Genomic DNA, 27,747 nt, shown 5'->3' with positions numbered 1-27,747 from the left:
TGTGTGCCTCATTGATTTGTATAGTATCTAGGGTGTGTGCCTCATTCATTTGTACAGTATCCAGGGTGTGTGCCTCATTGATTTGCATAGTATCCAGGGTGTATGCCTCATTGATTTGCACAGTATCCAGGGTCTGTGCCTCATTGATTTGCACAGTATCCAGCGTCTGTGCCTCATTGATTTGCACAGTATCTGGGGTGTATGCCTCATTCTTTTGTACAGTATCCAGGGTGTATGCCTCATTTATTTGTACAGTATCTAGGGTGTGTGCCTCATTGATTTGCACAGTATCCAGGGTGTGTACCTCATTGATTTGTACAGTATCCAGGGTCTGTGCCTTATTGATTAGCACAGTATCCAGGGTGTGTGCCTCATTAATTTGCACAGTATCCAGGGTGTATGCCTCATTCATTTGTACAGTATCCAGGGTGTGTTTCTCATTGATTTGCACAGTATCCAGGATCTGTGTCTCATTGATTTGCACAGTATGCAGGGTATGTGCCTCATTGATTTGCACAGTATCCAGGGTGTGTTCCTCATTGATTTGCACAGTATCCAGCGTCTGTGCCTCATTGATTTGCACAGTATCCAGGGTGTATGCCTCATTCATTTGCACAGTATCCAGCGTCTGTGCCTCATTGATTTGCACAGTATCTGGGGTGTATGCCTCATTCTTTTGTACAGTATCCAGGGTGTATGCCTCATTTATTTGTACAGTATCTAGGGTGTGTGCCTCATTGATTTGCACAGTATCCAGGGTGTGTGCCTCATTGATTTGCACAGTATCCAGGGTGTATGCCTCATTCATTTGTACAGTATCCAGGGTGTGTTCCTCATTGATTTGCAACCCCTACTCCTAGCCTTATCCTCTGTACTTAAATCCCATCTGTTATGTTCTTTCGTGCATTTCTTTTCTATACAAAATCCTGATGACTGTGACGAATAATATTAACAGCATACTTTACAGCTTTCATAAATCTCACTTCCTAATGTTTAGAGGCAAAGAAACGGGATTCATCTGCAGAAGCTATCGATGTTGTTTTAAAAGATTCCGCGATGTCTAAAGGAGGTTTATTGAAAGAGCAACAACAGCTGTTCAAAGAGTTTGAAGAGAAAAAACGTCAGGATCATTCGTCTCAACAACATCATAGTTATCCTTCAGATGGTATGACGCATACACATGTTAGCAAACCAGCTGACGTCCCCAAAGCACTGGAGGATAAGTATGAACATGATTCTGACAAAAGTGAAAAACCAAGTACCACTCAGTGGTATGTTAATGAAAGTGACAGTTCTATCTATGTCAGTATGAAATCACCCATTTATCAGAATTCACCGCTTTTAAGCCCGACAAAAGGTATGTATAATATCATTCTGTTTTCTGACATGTCATATTTTTTACTCCCATGTGTGAAGCACACAATGGGAGTCTTTTGCTGTTAGAGCATCTGTATTTGTGTGTGTGTCTGTGTGTCTTTTCCTCTGATATCTTAAGAATCATATGTTGGCCTTTGATGAAACTTGATGAAGTTTTGGTTGAAATCCATGCATATTAATTACCTAATTTTCATGATAGCTAAATTTTGGCTGTGCCATAACTGTTTTACTGATATATAAAGAACCACTCATTGGATTTTGATGAAACTTATACATATATGCTCTGGGACAATGTGCCGACCTGATTAGTTTTTGGTAAAAATCCATTAATTACCTAATTTGCCTAATGATTAGTCAATTTTCGAATTTTTCCCACTGATATCTCAAGTAGTAATAATCACATTACAATGAAACTTGGTACATAGATGTCATAGGACAATCAATGCACAGATCTTACAAGTTTTGGTTAATTACCTAATTTGCCAAATTAGTACATTTTTTGCTTTTCTCTTGATATTTTAAGTACTAATTATTACATTTCAATGAAACTTGGAACATACATGTAGATGCTCTAGGACTATGCACAGACCTAATCAGTTTTGAATACAAATCTATGTATATTAATCACCTACTTTGCATATTAGTCAATTTTTTGTTTTTCCAATGATATCTCAAGTACTAATCATTACATTTCAAAGAAACTTGGTACATGGATGCTCTAGGGCATTGTATAGACCAGTTTAGTTGTGATTTAAATCTTTGCATATTAATTACCTAATTTGCATAATATTGCATAATATTATGCTTTTCCATCGATATAACATTTCAATGAAACTTGGTACATTGATGTATTTACACTATGGTATGTTACATTGCACAGACCTTATTAGTTTTACATTAAAATCTGTGCATATTAATTACTTATATACTTATCATACTATTTCAATGAATCTTGGTACATAAACTATGCAACAATTTAATAGGTTTGGGGTTTAATATACATCCACAGATGTGATTGATAATGAAAAACCTGCATATTGATTATCTAAATTATCATTAGCCAAGTTCTGATATCTCAAAAAAAAATCAGATTTAAATTGAACTTGTGATAGAAGTGCTCTGGAATAAATTAGTCTGAAATCCACAAAATGTATTTTCTGTAAGTATGTTAAATTTTAATAATGTGGATCACTTTGTTTTCATGTTGTAAATGTACATTTTAAATAGCAGACAAATATCCATGAAATGCCTTAATCTGACAAAACTATGCCTCTGAGTTTCTTGAGCTGCATATTTGTTGATGCATCAAAGAAAAAAAATGTCTGAGTGTCTATCTTCAATGCGTAAAAATAGCAAAGTTCATTTTACTTTGTTTAGCTCATACTTACCTTACTCTTAATCGATAGATATTAATTTGCAGTTTTAGGATTAGTTCATTCTTGTTCTTAAATACTTTTATATTGATATAATATATGTATGGCTTCACTAGGTAAAATTATCACCTAGATGAATTTGTTAAATTTGTAGTAATTATTTAATGGAAAAATCATTTAATATTACAAGAAATATGCTGGGTTTTGTTTGTTCCAATTGTGTTTTTATTAATGATACGATGCTCATGAGTAGGTAATGCACAGATAACAATCAATTAGCATCAGCTAAAAATGTGTGCATTAAGTGAAAATGTGTCCATCAATTATAAAAAATAAGCACATTAGTTAAAAATGAGCACATGTGTGCATATGTTAAAAAATAAGCACATCAGTAAAAAAAAATTGTGCATCAGTTAAGACAAGTGTGCATCAGTTAAGAAATAAGCACATCAGTAAAAAATGTGTGCATCAGTAAAAAAAATGTGTGCAACATTTTTTTGAAATGGTTTCTGTATAATTTTGGACGAAACGGACATACCGTAAAATTTCTATTTGAGGCCGCGGCTTTAATTAAAATTCATTTTTTCAATGGGTGAATTCAGATGCATGAAGCATCGAGCATTCACTTCAGTAACAGTGGGAAATTTTTCTCAGAAAACAAAGGCCAGAGTGGATAATGATATGCCAATTAGATGCACGACACTTGATTGCAACTTTGTTGCAATTCTAAGCGCACTTTCGGATTTTTACACACAGACAAACTTGTACACGAAATTTCACACTGTATAACATACTGCACAATAAATAATATCTACAAATAGATTTGTATGCATTTGCAGATTACAATAGACATCCCTCTAATTCGTTAGCACCGGTATAGGTCACAACTGAGAGACAGTCGTCTGACACAGTCATTTGTGTTTGATTACTGGCATGTTCGACTTTCGGCAGAGTGACTGTACCTTCCATGTTCTAATTTAGACATCGGGGAAATTTACAGTCAATCAAAAAAAAAATGTTCACATGATAAAAAAATATTCAGTATATTTTTTTTGATAACGAAAAGTATATTCTAAAAGAAGTAAAAACAAAACGAATGCATTTTTAGTTGCAAATGATCACGGTTCCGGTCATGCTGCGTTTCACACAAGTGAATAACTTAATTGTTTTCGAAGTGTTACAATTGATGATTTTTACTCAGTAGTGATTACAATAACGTACAAAAAATAAATTCGTTGAATTGTTGTGAAAATTTAACTTAGCTTCAACGCAAACAAATGAATTCGCTACGTTCAATTACCCACCATAGACTCCGGTCAGTCAAAATGACTATTTTGAACTGTAGGCGTTAATCAGCAATTCTGCCGATGACAGAGAGATAGAATCTAGGTCAGGGGAAGCCCCATGACCCTAAGATTCTCTTTCCCTTACGTCACGAACCACGTGATCGAGGCCATATGGCAGCACCATAGACGGCTGTACAATCACTCTTTCTTTCATCTCCGCCTCGTCGGGAATGATTCTGAGCGGCTCTGCCTGGCTCTTTTGCTTTATCCTGTCCAGTTTCTAGCTTGGGTTGTTGCCGCTGGGCGCTATTCGACATTCTACTGGTAGGATAAGTTTTTCTTGTCTTCTTTACCCTTGTGTCGTTTTCCCCTTTGTGTGTAATATTTTTTTTTTTTCCACAACAAAGAATTTAAAACCCGCCGCCACTACGTAACCACTAACGGCGGCACCTTTTACTACTGTAATTCGCTTCCCTCATGCATGTTGTCTTCATTTTATGCTTGATCTATGTATTTAGAAATGAATAGATGTAAAGACAGCACCAGGGCTCGCTGCCGGTTTTTTTGGGTCTCCTCGTGTTTCGAGTCGACTGTGCAGTGGTTATATTCAGAATTCACCAGCATAGAACCTGCATCCAAATACTTTTGTATTTGGGTGATGCGGAGTATCATCGATCCCAGTGATACGATGTAAATACCCCCACCCTTGATCCTAAGGCGACCACCTAAAGTTGCTTCAACGTTTATAGGATCACGGGCGTCGGGATCCAAAGCAACCCCGTCGGCACGTCTCTCCCTGTCCGTCTGAGTGCGAAGTGGGACGCAGGACACGCAAACAGTGTTGATGGGCGGACATTGGTCAGCTGCGGAGGATGTAACGCTTAAAGCCCCCAGGTGGGGAAAAGCTCAGACAACACTTCCCGCTGGACCAAACGGTACCCGGTCGGTGTGGTTTCGGGATCAGACCCCATAGCGTGGGATAAGACCAAAACACCCCCAACCGGATCCCAAGGCTCCTTCCCCAGACCCCAGTACCACGAATTTCCGTTTGGCAAACCGGGCAAAGGGGGACAGCCGCGTTCCATGGGCGTTCTCGCCAGCTCAATCAGAGACGACCCATCCAGCCCTGAGGGCAGTTGCTTGAGCGCATTATTGTGTGCGCCCAGGACTCTGGAGACCTCGGAGACAGAACGCACCAGCCTCCTAGACCAGGCGACACATTTACTGGCGGGCCAACGCACATCTACATGCGACATCCCCTCGTGTCACCTGGCTCTCTTGGCCGGGGCCACTACTGTGCTACGAGATGCGGCCTTAGACGCACATGTTTTCGCCGACAAGTTGAGCCAGGGGGTACGTCCCCACCTCAGTGACGCAGACCGGACATCTTCTACCCTCTTTGTTCAGGGAATGGTGGGTACAGTCTCGGAGCTTCGAAGTGCAATGAACCGGAGGGTTCAGATCAAATCCGCTAGCCAGTTTGCCCTGCCAAGGGCAAGTGGAGGGCACCCCAAGCACAGAAAACACAACGCCCTAGGGTGTCGTCCGCTAGCCAGAGTCAGCCAGGAGGCAAGCGCTCATACCCTTCCATGAGAGGAAAGAGGAGTGGCGTGCCCCCAGGGAGGAAAGAGCCAGGTGGTGGCTCCTCACCCTCCCTGGGCGGACGTCTACCCCGGCAGCGGGGAAGCGTGTTTGACGCTCACCTCTGCAACCGGGGGGACAGGCATGTGTTCAACGAGTGGCCAGGTCACAACTTAGTAACTACTCCAGGCCTTGGGGAACTCACCTCATGGGAGAAGAGAGCACCCCCCTCGCAACTGCCGAACCCATGGCCACAGATTGCGCCAGTGTAGTCTGGTTTGGAGACAGCGGGTGGCCGATCCTTGGACCCAGGTGGTGACATCCGGTTAGGAAGTAGTAGTTTGCTGGGAAAAGGCGCCATATACAGGGTACATCAGCTGGAACTAAATCCAGGCTTCTACCCAAATGTGTTCGTAGTACCAAACCTACAAGTGGCGGGCGTCCAGTTCTGGACCTAGGCAGACTGAATCAGTACATGCTCCTTGATCGGTTCCACATGGAGACACCATTCAGGGTTCTTCTCTACATCTACCGTTTCGACTGGCTAGCCCCACTAGACTTAAGCGGGGCCTACCTGCACATACCGATGCACCCAGCAAGTTGCCATCTCCTTCGAATCGCCAAGCTGGGCCAAGTATTGGAATTTCGGGTGCCCCCCGTTCGGGTTATTCACAACGCCCTACGTGTTCACCAGAGTTCCCCAAATGTCGGTACACCTCAATCTATACCCAGACTACTGGTTACTACACAACCCGGACAAGGGGTCAATAGCCAAACACGTCAGGCTAACACAGGATTTACTTCACCAGTTGGGCTCATTAGTAAATTGACAAGTCCCAAGTCTTGGGGTCATGGGGCTTCCTCTGACCTAGATTCTATCTCTCCGTCATCGGCAGAATCGCTGACTAATGCCTACAGTTCAAAATAGTCATTTTGACTGACCGGAGTCTATGGTGGATATGAACTATGTGAATAGGTGGGTTCGGAGAACCTCTGCCTAATTTCGGTCACATATAAACGCTCGATTCGATACGATATCCGCCATGTTTGTTCAAACACTTTAGTAACTTGAAACTGTTTTTTGACCCAATAGGTCAAGTCGCTAATTAACCAATCGAAACGCTAGATGGTGCCAACGTGTTTAAATTCCCATAGCTCTTCATGGTGAACGCAACACGGAAGAGATTTACCGTTGTTGTAGTGCGATTGTTTGGCTTTAATTTTGATGGGAAAACGGCATGATTTTTTTTTTAAATCAAGAAATTAGTTGTTTTCGAAAGATAAGCTGAGGATTGAAAAACAATTTAACACTTTTGACGATAATAACAGCACATTGTTGAAACGCACTTTACCCACTCATGCTACCCACATTAAATAATGTACTCTCGAATAAGCATCCATGACTACGGAAAACCTAAATTAGACGCTAATCTAGGCGTCAGGAAAGATTGAGATGTTCGAAAAATTATGCCTTAACTTGAAATTAAATGGTATATCTTTTTCTGAAATATGTGGTGGCTGTTTGGTTTGTGAAAGTTTGGGGTGCGGCTTATATTGCAGACTTTTTCCGGGGATCAAAACTTGTCAATTTCAACATGAAACAATGTCTCAAGTTAGGGGTGCGGCTTATATTAAAGCTGCGGCCTCAAATATGATTTTTACGATAATTGCCAGCTAATCTATTTTTTTTCAAATGTGGAAAAATGTATGCTGGTTTATTTTGATGAACCTCAGCTGAAATGTGATAAAGTATGTTTTTTCTTTCCATAGGTGCTGGCCAAGCAAGAAAAAACCTTCCTATTGAACTTCCCACGAGTGAGAAAGAACATATCTATATGGATATGCAAGGAAATCAACAACGTACTCGAGGGAGTTCAGGTCAACAAAAAGATCAATTAACGATAACTGGAAAACCAAAAAAGCAAATCAGAGACGTTTCTGATTTCTGTGTAGACAGTAATTACAAAGACAAGCTGAGATCAAATTGGCGAAAAGATATCAGTGATTGTTCACCTAAGAATCAAGATAAAGACTCTTATTTTGCTTATACCCATAATGTACCTGTCTATAACAAGAAACAGCCAAGGTCACCAACGTCGCCTGGCTTGAGTACTGGCCAGGCTATTGCCCATGCTAGTTTGGACATAGGTAGTGTGGTAGAAATCATGGGGAATCAACCAAAATATGGCGTGATAAGGTGGCGTGGTACATTACCTGGTTTAGATAAACCAGTGGTTGGAGTCGAACTGGTAAGTGTGGGTCTGTTCAATTATTCTTGGAGCTATGTCACAGAATGCTCTGTGTCGCTAAGACACGCACCAATGTACCATGTATTTCTACGGGCTCTTTGCGAGCTGCTATAGAACAATGAGCCGGTGAAAACAACTGAAACTTCATCCTGTACATGCACAAATATGCGCCAAGAGTAATGACTTGTTCACATTATTGCAGGAAGACGAATTGGATGCGTGTACTGATGGAACATTTCAAGGAACCAGGTTCTTTGAATGTCCACCGAAGAGAGGTATCTTTGTCTATGCAAGTAACTGTCTCCCTGATTCAAGATTTGTATCCAAATCTAAACACCGAACCCTAAATAGAACTCCTAAGCAAAGTTAGTATTCCTTTCATTCATTTCATATTGTTACTGCCATTGTAATAAAAAAAGAAAGCGATTGCACAGTTTTCATATCTCACAATTCATCTCTAAAACGTTTATAAACAAGGATGGTGATGTAATCTAGTCCTGAATTAACCAACCATAAGACATCTCAAAACATGTATACATGTAGGTGGCCTTAAACTATATATTGTATTTGTGAACATTAATGAAGCAGAACAAAATAGCCTGGCATGAAACTGGACTTTACTAAACTAACTAGCCATGAAACAAACTCAACTATGCTCATCAGCTGTGAAACCAATTACCTAAACTTAACTAAACTAGCCAGTCATGAAGCCAATTACCTAAAATTAACTAAACCAGCCAGCTGTGAAACCAATTACTGAACTTTACTAAACTAACTAGCCATGTAACTAATTACCTAAACTCAACTACTAAACCAAGCAGCTGTGAAACAAATTACTGAACCTAACTAAACTAGACAGTCATGAAACCAATTACCTGACCTTAACTAAACTAGTTAGCCATGAAACCATTTACCTAAACTCAACTAAACCAAGCAGCTTTGAAACCAATTACCTAAACTTAACTAAACCAGCCAGTCATGAAACCAATTACCTAAAATTAACTAAACTAGCCAGTCATGAAACCAATTATCTAAACTCAACTAAACCAAGCAGCTTTGAAACCAATTACCTAAACTTAACTAAACCAGCCAGTCATGAAACCAATTACTAAATTTAACTAAACTAGCCAGTCATGAAACCAATTATCTAAACTCAACTAAACCAAGGAGCTTTCAAACCAATTACCTAAACTAGCCAGTCATAAAACCAATTACTTAAACTTGACTAAACAAGCCAGTCTTGAAACCAATTATCTAAATTTAACTAAACTAGCCAGTCATGAAACCAATTACCTAAACTCAACTAAACCAAGGAGCTTTCAAACCAATTACCTAAACTAGCCAGTCATAAAACCAATTACTTAAACTTGACTAAACAAGCCAGTCATGAAACCAATTATCTAAATTTAACTAAACTAGCCAGTCATGAAACCAATTACCTAAACTCAACTAAACCAAGGAGCTTTCAAACCAATTACTTAAACTTGACTAAACAAGCCAGTCATAAAACCAATTACTTAAACTTAACTAAACCAGCCAGTCATGAAACCAATTATCTAAACTCAACTAAACCAAGGAGCTTTCAAACCAATTACCTAAACCAGCCAGTCATAAAACCAATTACTTAAACTTGACTAAACAAGCCAGTCATGAAACCAATTACTAAACTTAACTAAACTAGCCAGTCATGAAACCAATTACCTAAACTCAACTAAACCAAGGAGCTTTCAAACCAATTACTAAACTAGCCAGTCATAAAACCAATTACCTAAACTCGACTAAACCAGCCAGTCATGAAACCAATTACTAAACTTAACTAAACTAGCCAGTCATGAAACCAATTATCTAAACTCAACTAAACCAAGGAGCTTTGAAACCAATTACTAAACTAGCCAGTCATAAAACCAATTACTTAAACTTGACTAAACAAGCCAGTCATGAAACCAATTACTAAATTTAACTAAACTAGCCAGTCATGAAACCAATTATCTAAACTCAACTAAACCAAGGAGCTTTGAAACCAATTACTAAACTAGCCAGTCATAAAACCAATTACTTAAACTTGACTAAACAAGCCAGTCATGAAACCAATTACTAAATTTAACTAAACCAGCCAGTCATGAAACCATTTATCTAAACTCAACTAAACCAAGGAGCTTTCAAACCAATTACCTAAACTAGCCAGTCATAAAACCAATTACTTAAACTTGACTAAACAAGCCAGTCATGAAACCAATTACTAAACTTAACTAAACTCGTCAGCTATGAAACCATTTACCTAAACTCAACTAAACCAACCTGCTGTGAAACCAATTTCCTAAACTTTACTAAACTAACTAGCCCTGAAACAAATTACCTAAACTCAACTATACTCGTCAGCAATGAAACTAATTATCGAAACTCAACTAAACCAACCAGCTGGGAACCAGTTACTGAGATAAACTCAAATGAACTAGTCAGACGTGAAACCAATTACTGAGATAAACTCAACTGAATTAAAAGCCATAAATATAGACATATTAACCAATTTTTGTTTTTTTCAGCTTTTGGTGATTATGAGTCCCCAATGATAGATGGTTACGTTGGTCCTCCAAACACACTATCAGCCGATCTATGTGGTATTGCTAAGGGCATCCAGGGTCATCATAATTCCTGTTATCTAGATTCTACACTCTATAGTATGTTTGCATTCAGTATCACATTTGATAAGATTATACTGAGAGATAAAAGGGCTGACGATCTTGACGAGTTTGACGAAGTTCAGAAAGTTCTACGAGAAGGGATTGTCAATCCACTGAGGAGGCGAGTAAATTATTGATGATAATATAGGTCAGGGTTCACTTGCTTTTACTCTGGCTAAAAACAAGCAGACCTTTATTTGGGGGGGTTATAGGAAGATGAACTTGTTTATAAGTTTTACATGCTTTTACATTGACTGATTGGCTAGAACTAGTTGTAATCTGTTTACAGGGTTTTCCCATGATTCAAATTACTAGTCATCAGTTGTACACAGTTAGAACACCTCTGTGTGTAGCCTGTCTATTCGTTCGTCTGTATGCAGCGGTATCTCATGCATGCGTTGCAAGATACATCAGACATTATATTGGACATATGCACATTTGTTTCATGATCTGATTCATCCATTTTAAGGCCAAAAATGCATAAAAATCACACATTTTCACCATTCCGAGACTGAATTTCAGTCGCGTGTGAACAGATTTGGTTTAAACTTGGTACATACATTAACCTTGGTGTGCGGTTTTTATTTTTTGGATCAGGTCCAAATGGACGACTGGCGGCCTTTTTTTTTCCAGATCCATGTAACTGACATGTCTAACCCAATAAAGTATAAACTTGTACACACATATACAACGCACCAGACATGCATTTGTTGATGAGCTGATTCAAGATGGCCAATTATCATCATCATGCACATTCACCAGTCCAGAACCAGATCTCAGTATTGCATGGAAGACATTTGTTCACACTTGATACATACATTGAACACAATATAACCTTGATGCACTTCAATTTATTTTTTGGATTGAGTTCCAAATTGCCGATTGACGACCAATTTATTTTAAAGAATGCAGTTTGGGATCTACATCACCAACATGCCTGGACCGATCAAGTTCGAATTTTACACATATCGAACAAACACAGATGCATTTTTAGTCAACAAGTGACTGGCAGTTATCTTTTTTAAATATGTACAGAAACATATTGCATACATGTTAGTCGATATTATGAATATCCCCTTGTTAGTCATGTGATATCTAACGCTGATAATACAATCAAGGACTATGTCATTGACTTGTTTTCACTTTATTGTTGGATGGATTTTGAAATGATTGAGGTTTCCAGGAATGATGGAAAGACAGATGACATTTTACTTTGCAATGAGAATAAAAATATTATTTGGGAAATGGAAGTGAATCTAGTTACACGATAATCATTCTGCTTAACAGTAAATTGTTAAAGAACTTCACAAGTTTGGTTCAATTCTGATGACTACATGGATTATAAAACTGCACTGCACTGCACTGTACTGTACTGTAATATTGAGTATTCACAAGAAAAACTATCATTCTTAAAGCAGAACTAACATCAGAACTGTACATACTGTAAAACGTATCTTTTTCGCGAGCATGTCTTTTTCCAGAACTGATTCGCTAATTCAAGATGTCAACGACTTTATTATAAATTCAAAATAGCCCCCAAACAAAGAAATCAACAATGACGAGAGAGATTCGCTAAATCAACATTTTGCTATTACGTAATTTTACCACAATTCGCTAAAATTGCATGCCGCTTTTTCAACATTTTTTACAGTAGTGTACATAGTAGTGGAGGCTCACACAACAATGAATGTTTACACATCAATAGTGGGTAGTTTTCAGAGAATTGCTAACAACCAGTTGTACATTTACAGGCAAGGTAGTACATCTAATATGACGATAGTACAACTGTGAGCAATGTTTATTTCATTTGAATAAAATGTTTACAGTGTGCATTCTTTCCGGACAAATTGCCCAGAGTCATAAAATGTGTATAACAATGAAATATGTTAATTACCTCTATTTGTGTTTATTGTTATGGTAATTTCATTCTATTGTTTATGAACATTGCAGAGTAGTGAAGTCACTACTTTATTTTACCTTGCGTATATCAACTGTGCACACCATATCGGTAACAACCAATCAGTAAACAGAGAAACAATAATCTGCATGAATGTGGCAAGCTTTTTGTAAAATACTTTTTTTCACTATTTTCGCTGAAGGGGTGGGATGATTATGTGAAAATAAAATCCATCAAATATACTTTATTCTTATATTTTCCATCAACTTGTCTGAGACATGCACTGTTTGAGGGAATTCCAGTTCCATTTCAGACTGATATAGAGATTTTGTATGTAAAAAACCAAATAGTTACACCAATGGTAAAAGCACTATAATACTGGCAAAATGGCCGCCACTCACTAAAATGTAACCATCATTTTCTCAAAAGATAAGCTGGTGACCCTGGGTATTTTTGTCAATATTCTTAATTTGACCAGGAGTATGTATAACTAATTACAAAATGCTTAATTTCTTGGTATTTAATTCACCTACTGCAATTGCATGTTATTTCATTCTTGTTGTCTGCGTTTCAACTATTTGTTGATCATGTGTACTACATTGTTACAGGAATGGTTTTGTGAGAGCTGATCGTGTTAACGATTTACGCAAGCTGCTTGATCGGTTAGGATCTGTATCAGGATTGACCTCCGAAGAGAAAGACCCAGAGGAGTTTCTTAACACCCTTCTACAGCAAGTCTGTAAAGCAGAACCATTTCTAAAACTAAAGTAAGTATGAAATAAAAATGAAAATACTTAGAGGATGATTCTAGCAATAGTATTCTATTCTGAGCTAAGGATAATGTCTGACAAAGCATTTAGTAGCGATAAAATGAAGTAATATTGATCTTAAATATGAATCATGCTTGAAAAGACCAGGGTAACAAGCACAAGTTATTCAAAACTATGAAAGTACATCTATTTATCCGTGGATGTGTGACTATGCATGGGGATTTAACACTACAGTACCACAATGAATTACCTTCAGTTGGATATGAATGAATTACCAGTTTTCTTTTCTATTGATGGTACAAGCATTGTTCTCTTGTTGCAGATCTCCAAATGATGAAGAACATACAAGTTTTTGCTATCAAATGTTCATGGATAAAGATGAAAACAAACAAGTTCCAACTGTACAGGAATTGTTTGAACAGTCTTTTATTTTGTCAGATATCAAACTAGTGGACGTATGTTTCTAATTTTTTTGTTACTTTTTCAGAATTATTTATTGAAATAACCATATCAGTTTACCATGATAATTTTTAGCTCCGCTGTTGATCGTCAGCGTCCATCGTTAACCGTGTCAACTTTTAATTTTTTCGACTTCTTCTTGAAAACTACAAGCCTGAATGCTTTGATACTTGGTGTATATGTACCTTGGGTAGACCTCTCTTAGATTTGTTAATATTGTGATGATGTCTTTAATTCTCTAATTTTGATGAATATTTTTGGTAAGAAGTGATGTTTTCGACTTCTTCTTGAAAACTGCAAGTCTGATTACTTTGATATTATACATATAAGTACTACAGGTAGACCTCTTTCAGATTTGTTCATTTCGTTATGATATCTTCAATTCTCTAATTTTGATACCCTGGTAAATATTTTTGTCATTTTTGGTAAAAAGTGATATTTTCAACTTCTTGTTGAAAACCGCAAGTCAGATTGCCTTGATACTATACATACCTTAGGTAGACTTCTCTCAGATTTGTTCATTTTCTAATGATAACTTCAGTTCTTTAATTCAAATGTGCACTACTAACAGCAGAGTTATCTCAGCCAAGAGACTGCTTGTTTATACTTATCTTTATGCATTCCTAGGTTCCGTCATGTTTGATTGTTCAAATGCCAAGGTTCGGAAAACAATATAAAATGTACAATAGAATTATACCAAGTTTAACATTGGACATAACTGACGTTTTAGAAACACGTAAGTCAACTTTTTTCTACGACCATCAAGCGAAATTTAATGAGCTGAGAAAATATTTGCCATCATCATTGTTGACTGGGTCTGTCTAAGATGTCCTTCAACTTAGATCTTGGAAAAGTCAAAAATAATATGACCTTTTTTAATAAATTTCAAAATGCAAGCATAAGTTTTGACATGTAGGGCCACAACTAAACCATGATTAATGATTTGTGTTTTTCAATTTTAAATTAAGTGATCTGAGAGCAAAATGGCTTGTTTTTGACCCTTGAACCCTGACCTATGTAACCATGGTAATAGGAACAGTGGATGCGATGAAGGGAAAGAATGGAACACTATTTAAGGAGAAAAGTCAAATTGCTATTTCACTTTCACAAAATCTCGATAGCGCTTAACTCCCAGGTGTACTATTTAAAACAGCAGTTTACAAAGTTTATTGTTATTCTTTTGTTAATATTTTGCTTGCAGTTCAATCACTCTTCATTGAGGTCTCCATGTTTTGTTTTGTTTTGTTTTATTCTTGATTTCGGTAATCAGAAATGTGTGTGTTTCTTATTTGTTTCCTCAGAACCAAGACAGTGTACAATATGCAGCCATCTTGCAAAATATGAATGTAGAGATTGCAATGTTGAAAAAAGTTTTGTAACAGATCAAATAACATCTTACTGTGGAGGATGTGTTGAAAGAGTGAGCATCATATTTTAATTTAACCTTTATGTAGTCAAGTCAGGACTGACAGGATATTTAAGGGATTATTCCATCACACTTTTATTAACAGTTTTGTGTCCAGGTTAAAATCAACCGACTTTTACCATGTGTTAAGTGCAATGTCATTGTCTTTTATGGAATGATAAGGTCACTTTTATTGTTTGCTCTAGTTAGTTTGTGTGGGTAGTAAATCTGATTCTCTAGTCAATTCAGGTGAGCAGTAAATGTGACCTCCTAGTCAGTTTGGGAAGACAGTAAATGTGACCCCCTAGTCAGTTTGGGAAGACAGTAAATGTGACCCCCTAGTCAGTTTGGGAAGACAGTAAATGTGACCCCCTAGTCAGTTTAGGAAGACAGTAAATGTGACCCCGTAGTCAGTTTAGGAAGACAGTAAATGTGACCCCGTAGTCAGTTTGGGAAGACAGTAAATGTGACCCCCTAATTAATTTGGGAAGACAGTAAATGTGACCCCCTAGTGAGTTTGGGAAGACAGTAAATGTGACCCCCTAGTGAGTTTGGGAAGACAGTAAATGTTACCTCCTAGTCAGTTTGGATGGCCTAACTTTTATGATCCTTTGTTTCACAAACCCGCCAAATAAACAGGAGCCGAAAATGATATAAAAATAAAATTTTATTTCAGCGTAATTTCTCGCGCCTGTCGACTTGTAAGTGCAAAAAATTGCTAAAAAAAAATATTTTTATCTTCATTTTTTTTCATCCGCCGCATAAAAAACTCAAGTTGCATTTTCAAGAGAGTATCATGATCAAAGCACAGTCAGCTGGCGCACACGTGATAATAAAATAAATACGATATTTACTATATGGGGGCCGCCATCTTGAATGAAGCATAAAACTAAATAAGACCCAAGTTGTGAAACGCGTTTTTCAGATTCCTACAAATCAGGACAAAAATACCAATTTTTCACAAAAATACGGTTTGTTGGGGTTATATTAAGCCAACCGATAACAAAATTCGGCCGAATTCGTCGTTTTTGTGTGGAAAAATCCCTTGCATACGAACACCTAATTACGCGAAGAACATAGAACACTAAGCCGGGGTATTTGAAACTAAAAATTGGCATTCCAGCACAGCAGCCAATCGGCGATGGCCTAATGCTTAGATGACAATTTCGGTTTCAAATACCTCGACACCCTGGTCAGTTAGAGTGGGTATAGTAAATGTGACCCCCTAGTCAATTCGACTAGACAGAAGTGTGACCAGTCAGTTTGAGTGGGTATGGTAAATGTGACCCCCTAGTCAGTTTGAGTGGGTATTAAATGTTGTTACATAATCATCTGAAATATGTCAATTTTTTTTCAGACCCACCAACATCCAAAGCGAGAAAAGCATAATTACAAAGAATTGAAAATTATGGAAAGTTTTGTTGAGTTTTATAAAGAGAATCCTGACGTGATGATAACAAGGGAGTGCATGGAGCTGTTTGCAGTTGTATGCATTGAAACAAGCCATTATGTAGCCTTTGTTAAATGTGGTACTGGTGACGAGGCTCCATGGTGCTTCTTTGATAGTATGTCAGATAGGCAAGGTGTGTAACTTATAAAAATATTAAATGTGCTTCATCTGTGCATTCTATACCATATTTCTGACATTCATTGACCAATCATATTCACATATTTTCACACATATTTCACGTCGCGCATATGCACATACATTTGTTTTACATTTCTAATGCATCAAAATCAAACATTTCTATAATCTAGAACCGCATTTCTGTCGTGCATTGACATATTTTATTCAAACTTGATACATACATTGAACATAATGGAATGCATGTCATTTTGTTTTTTCAAATCAAATTCAAAATGGCTGACTGGTGACCATTTTGTTTTATCAAAATATTGTTCCAAAGCCATATCTCTGACATGCCCTTACCGTTTATGGTTTAACTACATATTTTTCTTAAACTTGATAACTCACAAGGGTTATATAATGCAATTACTTGTTGCGTAATCTGTATGTGTTACCTGAGGTTGATGCCTTGCAAGGTGAATCTTATGAAACATGCAAAATTAGGAAGTGCTGCCCTCCTCTAAGATGAGTGTAGATGAATTGTGCATTACACTTGTCAGACAAACTCAGTGTACACACTATTCTGTTCTTGTTTGTTTGTTGATTTATCATCAGTTATTTATTTTGATAATATCCCTAATTCTGTCGTTATTTAGGTGAAGAAAGCGGGTTTAATATTCCTGCAGTAACACATATAAAAGAATTGGTGAATTGGTTGGGTAATAAAGATCGTATTACGAAGACAGATGAGAAGGACATGCCTGAACACATCAGAAGACTTCTGTGTGATGCTTACATGCTGTTTTACCAGAGTCCAGAAACACTAATGTATAAATAATTAGAATTCTGTCATTATGTAGGTGACAAAAGCGGGTTTAATATTCCTGCTGTAACAGATATAAAGGAATTGGTTGGATAATAAAGATCGTATCACAAAGAAGGACGACAAGGACATGGCCAAGCACATCAAAAGACTTCTGCGTGATACTTACAAAGTCCAGAAACCCTAATGTATAAATAGTTATGTAGAATGCAAAATTGTTACAGTATCATATTACCCGGTAATAGAAGGATGTTCGCTAGGCGAAATTTCACTAAATTCACCACGACTTCCTTATGGACTTGAGTGAAATTATCTGTGGGTCCATAGCTCTTCTTGTGTCTGTCTTTAGTCTTTGTTATGGTATTTTCAGACATTAAGATTTTTATTGACACAGAAATGCTATGGTTCCTCTCATAGACTTGTGTAACACAAACATGCAACGCCAAATGGCATTGCAAATCTTTCAAATTATTTCATTCTTGTTACCATATTTTTCTGAACACCAAAACTACATCATTGCCAGCTAAGTTGCTGACTGGTTTGCTGTGTGCGCCTGGAGATCATCACGATATAAGAAGTTGGGTCAAACCAAATTCAGCAGTAGACGTCAAACTAATAATAGGAAGAGTCGGACACTGAATATAAATTGAAGATTATGATACGATTGCCTTCCAATTTATTTCAATGAATCATATAAATTTCTATAAAATAAATTGCAAAGTTATCCAAACAAAATGTATGGCTTTGTTGCTGCTTTTTGTTTGGAACAATATGGCAGTGACAGTAAATGGCTGTTTTATGATCTAGTTCAGATTACGCCTTGATAAGGATAGAATATACTAAAGAGCATTGACAATTTGGTTTCGGGTCAATTGAACAGTAACACTAAGGTGACAGGTCATTTGATGTACAATAAAACTAGGGTCGTAGGTCAATTAATGTACAATAAAACTAGGTCATAGGTCAATTGATGTACAATACAACTAGGGTCATAGGTCAATTGATGTACAATACAACTAGGATCATAGGTCAATTAGAGTAGGGTCACAGGTCAATAGACCATTTTCTGTTGTCTGCGAGATTACACATTATGCGTGAAATCAAACGAAAAAACAGGACAAACAAAGGTCATAGCATTGTAGTGGTTTCCGAACATCGCAGAGGTTCATCAAATGCAAAAATATTTTTGGGTATTTCTATGCTTAATAATATGCTATAAACATTTTATGATGATTCATTTCATTGAAGTATCGGTATTTCTTGCAATATTCCTCTCTCAAGGATCGCCATTACAACATTGAGCTATAAAGAAGGAAACATTGAATCAAATCGTTTGATCTTGTGACAGACATTTGGTCCGTGCCTTTCACGTATTATGCAAGATCTCAAGCTGAATGGAAAATCACCTATTGAAGGACAAGACATTTCCGTCTTAGTTTAATTGACGTGCATTGACACTTGCGTCACAGATGAATAATCTGCATCATCACACGGCTCCAGTATGACCTTTCAACCATGCCTCACAATCATTATGGCCACATCTAATGTCTTGGTGAAGTAAAATGATAAAAACTATTAATGGAAATGATATTGTGACTTGAAAAATGTAGATTCATCTGCTTATAATTTTGTGTTTACTTTAATAACTAAGCATTGTGCACAATAGTCACAAGTGGCTGTCGATGAGTTCTCTGAAATTGTTGGTTGCATAATATTTGTTGTGTATGATAATGTGTATTGACTCCTCCTTGAAGTGCATGTGTTACTGGGACATTATGTTTGAACAATCTGACGCTTTGATTTTCATAAGTGCTTGATGGTGTTCCTCACTTTAATGGAATGATTAAAAGCATTGTGACATCATGGATGGTATCGTATATTATTATAATTCTGCCACCGAAAAAAAAATGGAATTTAGTATTTTCTGGAAAGTTGTATCTGCATTTGTTCTCAAAACAATTTTCTCCTCATATGGGAAAAACTACATTTCCAACGTTGAATGGTTTCGAGGTTATTGACCTCGCAATCAAAAAGTTTTCATTTACATTACATCTTATTAAATTATTACTACATGATGATATACTGGTAATAGTAATGTTTTCCCAAGAATACAATAAAGTATGCACTGAGGTATTACAAAATCATGTGAACCTCCGGTATTACTTTGGCAAGGATGAGACCCTGTACTGGTACATAGTCGTTCCATCCTATAGACGTCCATTTAATGATATCAGCAACCAAACCACAAATAGATCGTCAGGCCCTGTGGTGCTGACAGTTACTATCTTTATACCCCCGGTAGTGGATGGTATATGAATTCAAATAATTCTCTATGGGGAAAATTTTTACATTTAAAATGACTTGATCAAGTGAAAGTTATTCCGTGAAATTAATCTAGCATCATTATTTATTGATGTTTTTAACTATAGTCTTATTATGTAGAGCATTTCTCTGCAACATTTTCAAAACGGAAAGTTAGATTTGTTGTTATTCTTTCCAGGTACCTTGGATAGTTGATGATCCAACAATACTTCTAATTTTTTTGATCGTAGAGAATATTTTTGCTGCATATTTCTGCTGACTGAAAGTGAATCAGCATCAGTTGACACCTCCATCCCCCTATGTGCACATGGTAGCTAGGCAACAGATAATCCCAGACTTGTCCATTACTCTCAACTCCACAAACCCATTCTTTTCAATTTTACCTTGTTCATATCATCGTATATGAAGGTCAATTCATATAAGGGGGAAAAATGGCTGTCCTTGTTGTTTTCTCCAGCAAAAACTTTTTTTTGTGGTTAATAATGCTGTTTTTATCCCATTTCTTTCAAACTTGGATATAAACCAGTTTTGAGTTTTTCATTACGTTCGATTTTGGTATGTATTCTATATATTTTTTTTAAGATATTGGTTAAATTTTACTTAAATTGTCTTCTTGTGGTTACGATAACTCAAACATTTTTTATCTGATCATATTCATCTTCAAATTTGTAAATCTTATCAATCACCGTGAATTGTCAACCATGTACAATTTGGGTGTAACTAGCAAGTGCAATTTTCAAGATGTAAGGTAAAATTTGACTGGAATAAAACATTTGTTAGACGTAGAAATAAGTGGACAGAATGAAGCCATTTATACTGCTGATAATGAGAATCAGATGTTATTAATATACTCTCCAAGATCTGTCAAGTAGATGTAGTTTAGTAAACAGATATATTGTTTTCATTCATTTTGCTTGAGTAAAAACTGTTATGTTAAAATTATTCTATAAAAGAAACATGTTGGCTAGTATTTTACTTGTCAAATTTGTTGCTGTACTATTATTTTTTTCGGAAGCTTTATACAATTCATATTATATTATTCTATGAGGGACATTGAGATTAATACAGTACATGTATTATTTTTGAGAAACATGAATATTTACTAATTTTGTTATGTAGTTATGATGACTTTATTTTTCTTATCCATTTTTTATCAGAATTTTTCACACAATTTTAGCCAGTATTTTTCTTGCAAAATGTCTCGATATTGCATTGTTTCAGGAGTTTTATACTTGGAAAAAAAAGATTGTCCATTGTTAGTTTGTATCTGCCTATTCATTTGTTATATAATCTAGATTCTAGGCAAGGTTTTGATTCTCGGGGGGGCTGATATTTTCACTGCCTGGCAACCATCGTGGTGAAAAACAAAGACCGAAAACTCACAAATAACAGTATTTTGGGATAGTTGTTAAGACTCGCCTGAATAGTGTAAAAAAATTACCTCTGCCTGTGCAACTTGTATAAATTTGGTTGCTCAGGATTACTTCAAAGTTGAGTTTGTGCTGTTTTCCCGACTTTAGCAATTTCAGCTCATTGACCGGCGTTCCACAGCAGCTCGCACAGAGCCCATAGAAATATTTACAGTGGTGCGCGTCTTAACAACATGTTCTGTGACGTACCTCCGTCCCAAGAATGGGTCATTGGAACATTTTCAAATGACATTGCATACTGTGCTCATTAATTAGCTGTTCGTATTCAACTGCCATTGAAATTTATGAATATTCATAAAAATGTAGAGAATGGGTTTGTTGACATGAGAAAATACAAAACATCTCCAGACCATTGTCTTGGATTTGGTGTACTATAAATCCTGTATTTATCATCTGTTATTTTAGGAAAGAGTTCCTTTTGTACACCGACCCCCTAATCCTATCCTCTAGTGCTCCCCAGTTTCACTGTATATGTTCCTCCTAAGGACACCCATAGTTATTCCAGAGGGGACATGTACAACTGATTTGGGGGGTAGAGGAGTTGGGATAAAGTGTGGGGGTGCAAAAGGAACTCATTCTTTATTTTAATAGAGCAAATTTGTTGGATTTGGCAGCAGGGAGTGTGTGTGCGTTTGGTCAGAACATTATCATTTTTTGAAAATAAATGTTGGCTATATGTATTTGTGGTATAAGACAGTAGTTTTGTGTATAAAAGCACTAAAGTCAATAATACAATGAAAAGCACAAAGCGAGGGCTTGTTAATTTGCAAATGCTGATCATCAGCTTTCATTTAAATCTATCTACATCCAAAATGTGTGCGGATGTCCACATGAGGCGCTTGCTGATTGGATAATATTGAGCTACATGTAACTCATTAATATTAACAAAGATGTCACAATACAATTTGTGGATTTGTCAATTTGAATTCTAAAATTATAATTTGATTTATAAAAATGTATATTTATGAAAACATTTATAGTGACCACAGATTTATGCCCTTCACTGTAAAAGTGGGTGCAAGTAAGTCTAGTGATAGTCACTTACAACTTTTCAATGATTGTATACCAGTACAGGCAAGGTGATATATTCATGGATATGTAACCGCAGAAAATATCACGTATAAAACAGTGAGTTAACAGTGCAAAATGTGATATTCTTTGTCTTTCTGCCTGTCCTCGGTCATGTCATTAAGCTCAAATATAAAGTGGGGGAGTCTGCCATATTAGCGTGTCGTTGTTTATAAACACACATCTACCCATGAGCCTTTGCGTTTTTAGCGTGCATAGTTATCGGACTTGGGACTCAATTGCTGCGCGTGCACACTGGGGTGACGACCCCTTCAGTTTAAACAAAGTTCTCATTTTAATAGTGACAAAAAACTAAAATTCAGTCTTCAAATACACCCAAACTATAACTTTTTGCATTGAAATACCTTATCAGATCTGTGAATGAAGGTGTGTATACTTTGCATTATGTGTGTTATAAATTGTAGAAGTATATGCTGAATGATCGATGGAAGGAAGGTTGTTTAGCCACATGTCATTTTGGAGTTTGTGCAGAGAGAATACCAATGGTGCTCTGTTTCATTTTTATTGCCCATTCAGACACCGACTAAAAACGGGGATTTTTAGATTGACCTCTGTGTGTGCATCCGGACCTATATATTAGACATGCCTAGACTGATTACATTCAAAATTCACGCATACATTATACATAATATTATACATATGCACATCAATTTGATTCAAGATTGGCCATTTTTGTTATGAAAAATCATCAAAATCAAGCATTACGGAACCGGATCTCGGCTGTTTACAGATGGATTTTGTTCAAACTTGGTACATACATTGGACATTATGGAACCTTGATGCATGTCAATTTGTTTTTCAGTTCACATTAAGAGTTTTAATGAATGCAGATCTGGAGACTTATCTCTGGACAAACTTTGACTGATTATGTTCAAATTTATATATTCATTATGTATCATGTCATGGATATATTGGTTTGACTATCCAATTCGAAATGGCCAAATGGTGGCCATTTTTGTGCTTAAAAAATCATCAAAATTCAGCATTTCAGGCTTACCGGATCTCTGTCGTTTATGGATGGATTTTGTTCAAACTTGGTACATACATTCGACATAATGGGACCTTGTCAATTTGTTTTTTAGACCGGATCAGAAAAAGGAGACTTTCTGTTTTTATAAATGCTGTTCCAGAGCAATATCTGACATGCTTTGACTGATCATGTTCAAACTTGTTAAACATATGCACAGATATTAGATTGACGATCAAATTCAAGATAGCCAAATGACTGCTGTTTTAAATTTTTAAAAATCATCAAAACCAAGCATTTCTTCATTCCATTTCATCACGAATGCTGTTTTTTCACCATATCTCTGACATTTTTTGGCTGATTGCAATCACGTTTTACAGCGACATTGCACTTCATGCGACACTTGTTAATTACTATGCATTTGTTTCAAGTTCTGATTCAAAATGGTCGACTGGTGGCCATTTTGTTTTAATTATTGCTGTTCTAGAGCCATATCTCCCTATATGGACAAGTACTCATTTGACGATCAGATACAAGATGACTGAATGTCAATCATTTTAATGATCATCAGCTTCTGGATCCATATCTCTGACATGTCACCATAAACAAAACTATATATCTTAAATTAACTAGGGACTGTGTCATGCATGGCGTGTATATGTTGATATTTTCTGTATTATAAATGCTATAATGCAAATACTTCATGGAGTATATGTGAACATACTCCCCCACTACTGCATGTGTACAGAGTGGCTGGTTCATTTAGCTATTTTGGTAGGAGTTATATGTAGCACAGAGCTCCATGTATGTAGCACGTTGACTTGACAGTAAATGACTTGTTTATTAATGGTATTATTTTACTGGACATTGGCTTTAATATCAAAAATTATCTGCCAGTGGTAAAACATATGGAAAGTGTCATCCATCTTTTTAACATCTGCGACAATCTAAGTGCCCAGAATGTTATGACATTAGAGGCCAGTAACACACAAGATGACAGAGGTAAGAAATAAACTAGGAGAGGCCAATATAAATATTTATCAAATGATCATGTGACTGATTTTGACCAACAACATTGACAGTCTCATACTATAATAATTATTCAATCAATAACAATAGTGAGGCATTGTGTGAAATATATTTGCAACAGTTTTACCATAGGAATGCACACAGTATAATAATGTAGAAAATTAAGGTAATATTTGGAGAGGATTTTCCTCAAGGATACATAGGAATACCGAGAAACAAAAGGTTTGGCAAACTTCTTTGTGTGGAGTCCAATCAAAACCTTGGGGCTGCCATGTTTGTTTTTATTATTATTAGAGGATGCTCACGCACGCCATCATTTCATATTTGGAATTCATAATATTGTAGGATGAAAATACCGCAAAATTACGGCACGCTGTAACTTATGGCTGTACAGTGACAGATGTGTAATAAAAATTATAAAAAATGTATTAAAATTGGGCATCTCATAAATGACAGTAATACTTTGTAATAGTGCAATATTGGTGAACCACATTTCATCTTGGATTAGTTGGATTGTATTTACATTGTTCAGTGATGGCCCTGAAACATGAATAGTACATGATGCAATACATTTTCTAATTTCAAGAACTTCGTAATCATAATCCTTTGAATCTTCATAAAATAAACTTACGTAATCAATCATTCCTAAAGTACTGTAAAACCATCACTATTTTGATGTTTTGAACATATTCAATGTGTTTTAATTTCCCCAATTTGTCACGGAAATTTTATTGTTTTTTAAATGTTCACAGAGATCTAATTAAGTGAGTTTTACTTATCAGCAAAGTTAAAACCCGGTGAATAATTAATGCATTTACTGTGGCTATGTTTCCAGTGTAACAGTCACACTTATACTTGGCATCTTGTAAACGGCACAGGGCCAAAAACAGCACAGCTGCAAGGTGAGGTTAATGACTTGCATCACGACAATTACATGATGATGAGGTGTTCAAACGTCTACTTTATTATAGCTATCCTGACCAAATGTCTTGTATTTATGGAAGTTGGAGATACTGATTACCAATACTAAAGTCGTGGTTCAAACCCAGCTTGGCCAAGTTTTTCAATAATTGAGACATTCACATCTAAAATTCCAAACCTTGACACCTGATCAAGCTCAAAAAGACCTGACACTAATAAGTATGTAAATTATTAAATGTTAAAAACACTGACTAAGCTGTATATGAAAATAATTGTGATTACATATCTACAAAGAGACAAAACTAAAACTTAGAGTTACAGAAATAAACACATGGCTAGAACAAATGATCACATGACTAAGAGTGGTATAACAATATGAAGTACGGTACTGTAAATGGGTTAATTATTCACTGGGTTTTAATTTTGCTTATTTCGCTGATTGGAAAATGCGCAAAATTAAAACACAGTGAATATATAAAATTTAGCATAGAACATGTTATCTAAATGTTAAAACCATGAATTTAAAACCCACTGAATATGCCTGAAATGGTAAATCAGTGAAATTTTTAAACCCAGTGAAAATTAGTCATTTCACAGTATTACTCCTGAAACAACTTCTCACTCTGTCAATCCAAACAATTAATTGTGGGTGTTGCACTGACTGATTTCTATTGATATTTTCCTAGAATTTTTTTTCAAATGGTGATTGATAGTGGCTGTATGTGATGCCCAGACTTTCCATGGCATAAATGCAATAGCGCCCTCTTGCGCTAGTATGCCAAATGAGCTACCCTATTCTTCCAAATGAGGTGATTTGAGAGTAAGGTCAAAAGACTGGTTAATAAGGTCACAAAAAGCACAAATACAAATTTGAGTGCTTTAATATCCAAGGTCTTCAAAGTATATGCAGTGTAATGTAAACTGACTTCAGTTCTCTACTAGTATTGGAAAAACCCAAATAGTGTATGACAAAAGACAAGACAATAATGTAATAAAATTTAAAAACCAAGTCTTTATTTTGAAGGGTAGAAAAAAATTTCCTGTACAACAATCCAGTTATATTTATATATGTACACTAAAAAAAATCCACAACATATGCATGACGATGTACACATCCATAGAATAAGAGAAAAGTTTTGGAAAAAAGTTTTGTGAAAGATAGAAGAGAAAATAAGTGCATTAAATAGGTTGACAATATTGTAGCTTAGATCATAGTGAATTGAAATAACAGGAAAGACTATATTCATCTTTCAAATATTAAAAAGTACATCACTAATTATGTATACATTTTTTTTTATAATTTAAAAAGAAAAAAAAGGTTGATAAAAGCAGCAAAACTATAAAGCTTCAGATCTGTCACAAACTTAAAATTGACAAAAAAAATAACATTACATCTAAGCAAAGATTTTAACAGCATGCCACCGACTACTTGTATCTAAAATAAACCTACCCAATTAAATGTCAACACTTGTTCGTATCAAGTGATAGTCAAACTGGCAGGCATCAGCCACATATTCAGGTTAAAGCCACCAAGAGATCAAACCTTGGGATCTCACATATTGAAGTTATAAACATCAGCACAAATAAGTTTTATAATGCTTGCTAAATGCAATAAAAGTAAACCTCGCAAAAAACAGACATCTAATACCGGTAGTAATAATCATGTCAACATTCCATCACATAAGCAAAAAGAAAGTTTTAGCATGCATGGATGGATGGATGAGTAGTTAGGCACAAATAATGCACTGTCTGCCTACTGTGGAGATTTAGGTACACACATACAGATCATGTTGTTTGAAACAACCACTGCTATGAGCAGGGTCAAAAAACGACCATGTTCGAGATAATCCTTACTAAAATAAACAAGCAGCCTGTCGGCTGAGATAGCTCCGCTGTTAGCAATGCACATGGCAATTAAAGAACAGAAGATATCATTAGAAAATTAACAAATCTGAGAGAGGTCCACATGTAGTACCTATATATGTAATATCAAAGCAATTAGACTTGCGGTTTTCAACAAGAAGTCGAAAATATCACTTTTTACCAAAAATTACAAAAATATTCACCAAAATTAGAGAATTAAAGATATTACAAAATGAACAAATCTGAGAGAGGTCCACATGTAGTACCTATATATGTAATATCAAAGCAATTGGACTTGCGGTTTTTAACAAGAAGTTGAAAATATCACTTTTTACCAAAAATATTCACCAAAATTAGAGAATTGAAGATATCATCATGAAATGAACAAATCTGAGAGAGGTCTACCCAAGGTACATATACACCAAGTATCAAAGCATTCAGGCTTGTAGTTTTCAAGAAGAAGTCGAAAAAGTAAAACATTGACACGGACGACGACGATGGACAATCACTCGTATGATGAGCTCCGCTCGACAATGGAGCTAAAAACGCATCACTATTTTTCTTAGAGGACACAACAGAAGTCCTATTCAGGACAGACTACTTTTGGTCTAGCTCACTTGCATATCAGATAAAGATATAATCACAGTATATGATGCTT

General features: G+C 36.2%; 1 protein-coding gene across 1 annotated transcript in view; it reads left to right on the top strand.

Annotated features, from left to right (window-relative positions):
• LOC102803626 (ubiquitin carboxyl-terminal hydrolase CYLD-like) overlaps positions 1-21,912 on the top strand; it is a 33,232-nt gene extending 11,320 nt beyond the window's left edge. The window contains exons 4-13 of the mRNA XM_085500100.1: positions 998-1,357; positions 7,388-7,866; positions 8,069-8,231; positions 10,410-10,668; positions 13,053-13,211; positions 13,537-13,669; positions 14,301-14,409; positions 14,975-15,093; positions 16,436-16,661; positions 17,302-21,912. Of these exons, the coding sequence (XP_085356226.1) occupies positions 998-1,357; positions 7,388-7,866; positions 8,069-8,231; positions 10,410-10,668; positions 13,053-13,211; positions 13,537-13,669; positions 14,301-14,409; positions 14,975-15,093; positions 16,436-16,661; positions 17,302-17,483 (2,189 nt within the window). The 3' untranslated portion in view covers positions 17,484-21,912. The remainder of the gene's footprint in view (positions 1-997; positions 1,358-7,387; positions 7,867-8,068; positions 8,232-10,409; positions 10,669-13,052; positions 13,212-13,536; positions 13,670-14,300; positions 14,410-14,974; positions 15,094-16,435; positions 16,662-17,301) is intronic.
• The last annotated feature ends 5,835 nt before the right edge of the window (positions 21,913-27,747 follow it).

Source organism: Saccoglossus kowalevskii, chromosome 6, assembly GCF_978046115.1.
Source record: "Saccoglossus kowalevskii chromosome 6, keSacKowa6.1, whole genome shotgun sequence".
Lineage (NCBI taxonomy): Eukaryota > Metazoa > Hemichordata > Enteropneusta > Harrimaniidae > Saccoglossus > Saccoglossus kowalevskii.
This window is presented reverse-complemented; position numbering and strand designations above follow the sequence as displayed.